Genomic DNA, 7,500 nt, shown 5'->3' on the forward strand with positions numbered 1-7,500 from the left:
CACACACATCACACACACACACACACACACACACACACACACACACACACACACACACACACACACACACACACACACACACACACACACACACACACACACACACACACACACACACACACACACACACACACACACACACACACACACACACACACACACACACACACACACACACACACACACACAACACACACACACACACACACACACACACACACACACACACAACACACACACACACACACACACACACACACACACACACACACACACACACACACACACACACACACACACACACACACACACACACACACACACACACACACACACACACACAACACACACACACACACACACACACACACACACACACACACACACACACACATACACACACACACACACACACACACACACACACACACACACACACACACACACACACACACACACACACACACACACACACACACACACACACACACACACACACACACACACACACACACACACACACACACACACACACACACACACACACACACACACACACACACACACACACACACACACACACACACACACACAACACACACACACACACACACACACACACACACACACACACACACACACACACACACACACACACACACAACACAACACACACAACACAACACACACACACAACACACACACACATATACACACACACACACACATGTACACAACACACACACACGTACACACACACACACACACAACACACACACATACACACAACACACACACATACACACAACACACACACACACACACACACCACACACGACACATCAGCCTGGGTTACAAACACACACATACACACGATATATCGATACAGCGGCTCACGATATCGATCCTGTATCGTCACATTAGACGATACGACACGTCGATATTTGTGTGTTTTATTTTGTGTGTATTTTCACACCTCTTGTGTTGATGTTCTCGTGTCATGTGGATCTAATCTGCTTTTCTTCAAACATTCACTTGTTTTCACGGACGAGGCAAAAACTTCGACTTTATTGATCCACGAGGGAAAAGTCCTGGAGTTCGGACGCGGGAGTGGAGTTTATTATTTAATCAGAGTGTTGTGGAAAAAAAATTATATAGATTTTGAAGAAAAAAATTATTAATCCATTTGCGAAATCTGATGAATTTTTGGAACAAAGACAAAGGTTTATTTCTGATCCTCGTTCCAGCAGATCAGCCCAGGTCACTGCTCCGAGGATTTCAACTCAAAGACAATTTATATTTCAAAACACACGGACTTTTCACAGACGTGCTAATCAATAACTCACATCTGGGGACATCTGGGACATCTGAGGACATCTGAGGACATCTGAGGACATTTGAGGACATCTGAGGACATCTGAGGACATCAGGACATTTGAGGACATTTTAGGGCGTTTTAGAACATATGAGGACATTTGAGGACTTTTGAGGACATATGGGGACATTTGAAGGCATTTGAGGATATTTGAGGACGTTTTAGGACATATGAGGACATTTGAAGCTATTTGAGGACATTTAAGGATATTTTGAGACATTTGAGGACATTTGAGGACATTTGAGGACATTTGAGGACATTTGAGGACATTTGAGGACATCTGAGGACGTTTGAGGACATTTGAGGACACCCGAGGATATTTGAGGGCATTTGAGGACATGTGAGGACATTTGGGGACATTTGAGGACATCTGTGGACGTTGTAGGACATTTGAAGACATTTGAGGACATTTGAGGGCATTTGATTACTTTTGAGGATATTTGAGGGCATTTGAGGACATGTGAGGACATTTGGGGGCATCTGAGGACATCTGAAGACAATTGAGGACATTTGAGACATATGAGGACATCTTTCTAAGGACATCTAAGGACATTTTAGAACATTTGAGGACATTTGAAGACATCTGAGGACATATGAGGACTTTTGAGGACCTATGAGGACATTTGAGGACAGTTAAAACAACCCAGGGACTTTCTGAGGCTGGGGTAGTTGTGTCTGTTGAGCTTTATGAAGTTAATGAAGTTCTGTTCTTAGGTACAGTTCACATTTACACAAAGACAGACTAAGGTCACGTTTATGCTGAAATGAGTCACCGTATCATCGTGTCAGAAACGATTTGCGTCCAGTTTTAGTCTTGTTTTAGTCCTAAGTTCAGTCCTGGTTCAGTTCTGGTTCAGTCCGGCATCTCAGTTTAAGTCGGGAAACGGCTGTTATCAATTTTTTCCATTTTTCCATTTAAACACAAAATTGAAAATTTAAAAAACGAATCATTATCTGTTTTTTCATTTTAATTTTGAGACAAATAATGAAGAAAATAGTTGTTTTTTTTTTCATTTTCTTATTTTTTGTTTTATTTTGAAAAATGAATGAACGAACGACACAGATTCTAGAGCTCCTACATCAGAGTATCAGTGTTTTCAGGCGTCCACCAGATCGTTCCGTCTCTGGAGCCGTTTTCCACCGGATTAATGTGAACGAACACTGCACCCACAACCAAAACCACTCACATACACACTAGTGTGAACGGGACCTTAAACAACACAGAGTTTCGTGAGGGTGGGACAGTTGTGTCTGCTGAGTCTTTACACATGTTCATGAAGCTCTGGTCTCAGGTACAAAACACATTTACACAAAGACACACCGACAGAAATCTTTGCACAATATCAATTTCCATCACTTGAGTTTTACGTGACATTTGTGGTGGACTTGTCTCCAATGAGATGTTCTGTCTTTGCCTTGCCAGGTTCAACAGCATCCAGCTCCTCCAGAACGAGTCTCTGTCGGGTCTGAAGAACCTGGAGCTGCTCATGCTCCACAGCAACCACCTGCAGAAGATCCCCCCGGAGTGTTCAGAGACATGAGGAACCTGCAGGTGAGACGCACACTCGCCACGTTTCACAGGAAGTTTTTGTCCTGAATTGAAATCTTCCCTTTCGAGTTCACATGGAAATAAACATTCTGAATTGAGGTTTACACTTTAAATCATTTTTATTTAATGTGTCTGGAGGTGAGGAAGGTTCTGATTGGACAGAGACGCCAACTTATTTTTATTTTGACGAACGATTGTTGATGACGGAACGACGTTAGAACCTGGTAGAAATCTCAAAAAAAAAAGTTGATTTTGCGTAACACTTCCTCTTGGACGGAGGAGCAGCTAAAATAAATAAAATAAATATTGTTAAAAAGCAGATTTGTGTTGGGATTAGAGATGCGCGGATGGGCTATTTTTTCATCCGCAACCACGACACAAAACTCATCATCCGCCCGCTGTCCATTTGCACCGAAGGTTTTCAAAACCGCACCCGCCCGCCATCCGCCGATTGATTTTAGATTTTAGAACAATCATACAGCAAAAAAACTAAGGAGCCTCGATAAAAATTCAAACTCTACAGCTCATTCATTCCAAAATTCGCTCAACGTGTTTGTTCACATTCTTAATTGTCCGTAACAACCCCAAACTTACCTGGTTTTCTTGCGCAGCTAATTAATTGACAACGTTTTCCGACTAGGCTGTTTTTGAACCTTCTTGCCTTCGTGTTGGCTGTTGTTACATTCTGAACATTCTGCATCGCCCGATGTTGTTTCAAAGTCATAGCCTCACTCCATCGGTCTTTCTTTAAGTTTTAAATCCCCCGAGTGGCAGTTTACGCTATAATGTCTGCGTGTTTTAAAATATATCTGATTTCGAAACAAAAAAAAAAGCATAACTAAATAAATATGTCCCTATAGCCACTTATGTGTTGGCAAACAGCTGAAATAAATTTGAAATAATAAAATAAACTGCATATAAAATGTGCCTCGTAAACCTTAGGCATCAATAACCCGACACAACCTGAACCTTCAGAACATAAAAACGAGGTCAAATGGGCTAATTAAGGACATGACGCACACTTCATACAAGCACAGACAATGACACTCGTCTTTTCACATGTACGTAACAATACTAACAATAACTTTTTTTTTTTTTTTTTTTTTTAGTAGTTAAATAGTTAAATTTAGTATATTTAATAGTAAAGTACAATGTAATCAATAGATATCTCAGTTTTTATTATTATTATTATTATTATTTTATGTGAATATATTTTTTTATTGGTTTAAACTCGGGCCTGACTGATATGGATTTATTTGCTGCTGATATGACACAGATAAAACAGGAGTTGGAGGAGCTGATAGTCGATTTAAAAATATTTTTAATGATAAAAAACTTAGATCTGGTGTCATTTATTGTTATTCTGCGTCTTTACGTCATATTTAAAGATAGTAGGTCAGATTAATGGCATTTTTGCATCACATTGTCGCTGGTAAACAAAGTAAGTAAAAATGCTGTGCACTGTGGTAATTAATTATGTGTAAATGTGGATCATTCACACATCTGTTCACAGCTCATTTACATCAATGCAGCTCCAGTCACATGTGCACACGCTGGAGTCAGTAGAGTCACGAAAACAGAGTGTTTATGTGGAGCTGCAGCAGCTAAACAACGAGAAAGAATTTACATTTACATCACTCAGCCTCACGCCGGCTCCTCTCAGATCACAAGTCTGAACTCACAAGTGTCTTTTTAATCCTGACTCAAAACAATCAGCTGTAAAAAGAAAATAAACCAGCATGTGGACAGCAGCTGTGTGTGTGTGTGTGTGTGTTTGTGTGTGTGTATGTGTATGTGTGTGTTTGTGTGTGTGTTTGTGTGTGTGTGTCGTCTTTTCTTCACACTCGCACTTTAATAAAAACAGCAGTAGTTTTGTTTCTGTCCTGAACTTTATTGAAGTTCACTTTTTATTTATCGTCAGTGTCGTGGATCAGACACGAGCGTTTAAATCAGCGTCTCAGAGTTTTGCACGTGGATCTGTGGCTCTGTGGCTCTGTGGCTCTGTGGCTCTGTGACTCTGTGGCTCTGTGGCTCTGTGACTCTGTGGCTCTGTGACTCTGTGGCTCTGTGACTCTGTGGCTCTGTGGCTCTGTGGACTCTGTGCTCTGTGCTCTGTGACTCTGTGGCTCTGGCTCTGTGGCTCTGTGGCTCTGTGGCTCTGTGACTCTGTGGCTCTGTGGCTCTGTGGCTCCTGCTCGAGTGTGAACAGGCTCATGTGAGTCGTGACTCTGTGGTGTGTCAGGGTCAGTACGACGTCACACACACAAATGACTCTGTGGATAAATCCTGATGCGTCAACAAATATTAGGACATTAATCTGTCTGTAAATTGGATTAAATGGACATGATGTAGATCAGACATGTCAAACTCAGGCCCGGGGGCCAAATTTGGTCCACGATAGAATTATATTTGGCCCATGAGATCAAGTCAAACGTGTCAGAGCTGAAGCCGCACACAGATCGACTACAGAGACATGATTTAATTAAAATGTTGTTATTATTTTATATTCTGTTTGTTCTGGATTCAGTGTTTAAGCAAAACTTTTACTGAACATTTATTTGAATAAGAAAAGGTTTAACATGCAGATGTTGGTGAAATTTTTCAATAAATATTTAGTTTGGCCCAAGACTTAGTCCCAGTTTGTACTTTTGTCCTCTGTGAGTTTGATTCTCCTGATGTAGAGTCTGAGTTTTATGACGACTTAAAACCTGCTCACGTCGAATATCGGCCCAGATCGACAAGATTTAGGTCGATATGTCTCCAAGTGCATGTATCAGCCGATAATATCGACCAACCGATATATCGATTAGGCCCTAGTTTAAACATTTACAATTTTGTGTTTTGAGTTTCTTTTTGTTTTTAAAAGAAGAAAATGCTGACATGTTTGAAACTAACTACGTAATTACTTTTATTTAACTGCATTTTTTCCAGTTAAAAACATCTTTGAACGGATAAAAGTCGTCAGAAAAACACTTAAACCCTCAGTGCTGAGAGTGTGAAGGAGGCGTAAATGAGGCGAAGAACAATAAGAACAATAGCTGTTTGATTCGCACATGTGTTGGGGTTAATCCGCCGGAATCTCGGGCGTTTGATCCGCATCTGGAAACATGACATCATCACATTTTGGATTGTGAAAAACACCAGTCTCGAGGTGTTTTATTGCCCGGGAGATTTCCTGGTGCATCTGCTCGTCTCCGTGGAGATCGGGACGTTTTCCCCCTGCAGCAAACACAGAAACAAAACAAATAAAAGTGTCATCTCCTTTTTTTCCATTTTTATAGAGTCTCACTTTCACTCTGAGTTGATTTTTATTTCAAAACCATTTCAGATGTGAAAGTAAAAGCCCTGCACACATATACACAGATCCCCAGGACGGCCTTAAAAAGTTTGATATTTCACTGTTTAGTTTCTGAAATTAAGTGAGGTACAAGACTTAAAGCTGCACTGTGGAACCTTTCTAGTGGAGCTTCTGTCTGAGATGTTTTCTAGATCGTTCCAGTGTTTTTGTAGATTAAACCTGTAAATCTACAATGAAAAAAAAAAATTTGTAATATTTACTAGAAAAAAAATCCTTGTAACAACTTGTACTTGCATTTTTAAAGTAAATTTTCCTGCTGTAAAATCAGATTCATGTTTGAAATTTGTCAGTGTTACATAAAATGTTCTCACCACCGCGATTAATGTCATGAATTTACTGAGTAATTGATACTCAAATCATATTTATTAGTTTATTAGTTAAACCAGGTTTAAACCAGGTTTAGTCCTGGTTTTAGTCCTGGTTTAATTCTAGTTTAGACCTTGTTTAGAGCTGTTTAATGTCATATTGTATCTTGGAGAAAAGCGCTTGACAGACGCTCCACCAGAAAGGTTCCACAGTTCAGTTTAAGAGCTTAGTTTAGAGCTCGGTTTTCCGAGTTTCAGTCCCATATGTCCAAGTTTCAGTCCAAGTTTCAGTCCAAGTTTCAGTCTGAGCTTCAGTCCCGTACATCTGAGTTTCAGTCCTCAGTGGTTTAGACCTGATATAGTCCTGGTTTTAGTCCTGCCGAATTTCAGTCCTCAGTGATTTAGACATGGTTTAGTCGTAGTTTAGACCTGGTTTAGACCTGGTATAGTCCTGGTTTTGCTTCAGTCCCGTATGTAGGGCAGTGAGTCAGTCTGAGTTGGCGTCTCCGGTCGGTTTGGACTCTTCTGTGGACTCTTCGGGGTTGTGGACTCTTCGGGGACTCTTCGGGACGTGGACTCTTCGGGGGGACTCTTCGGGGCTGTGGACTCTTCGGGCTGTGGTCTTCGGGGCCGTGGACTCTCGGGCTTGCGGACTCTTCGGGGCTGCGGACTCTTCGGGGCGCGGACTCTTCGGGTTGTGGACTCTTCGGGGTTGTGGACTCTTCGGTGTGGACTCCGGGTTGTGACTCTTCGGGGTTGTGGACTCTTCGGGGGCTCTCTGTGGACTCTTCGGGCTGCGGACTCTTCGGGGCGCGGGTGTGGACTCTTCGGGGTTGTGGACTCTCGGGGTTGTGGACTCTTCGGGGTGGTGTGGACTCTTCGGGGCCGGACTCTTCGGGGCCGTGGACTCTTC

At 41.8% G+C, this 7,500-nt stretch overlaps 1 protein-coding gene across 1 annotated transcript in view; it reads left to right on the forward strand.

Moving 5' to 3' along the window:
- The window catches only part of LOC110165238 (matrix-remodeling-associated protein 5-like), a 112,612-nt gene that overhangs the window by 6,645 nt on the left and 98,467 nt on the right, over positions 1-7,500 (forward strand). Inside the window, 2 exon segments of the mRNA XM_055150642.1 lie at positions 2,799-2,893; positions 2,896-2,927. Coding sequence (XP_055006617.1) covers positions 2,799-2,893; positions 2,896-2,927 — 127 coding nt within the window.

This window comes from Boleophthalmus pectinirostris, unplaced genomic scaffold (assembly GCF_026225935.1).
Source record: "Boleophthalmus pectinirostris isolate CB_2022bp ecotype Guang Dong unplaced genomic scaffold, ASM2622593v1 HiC_scaffold_1, whole genome shotgun sequence".
In the NCBI taxonomy this organism is placed as follows: Eukaryota; Metazoa; Chordata; class Actinopteri; order Gobiiformes; family Gobiidae; genus Boleophthalmus; species Boleophthalmus pectinirostris.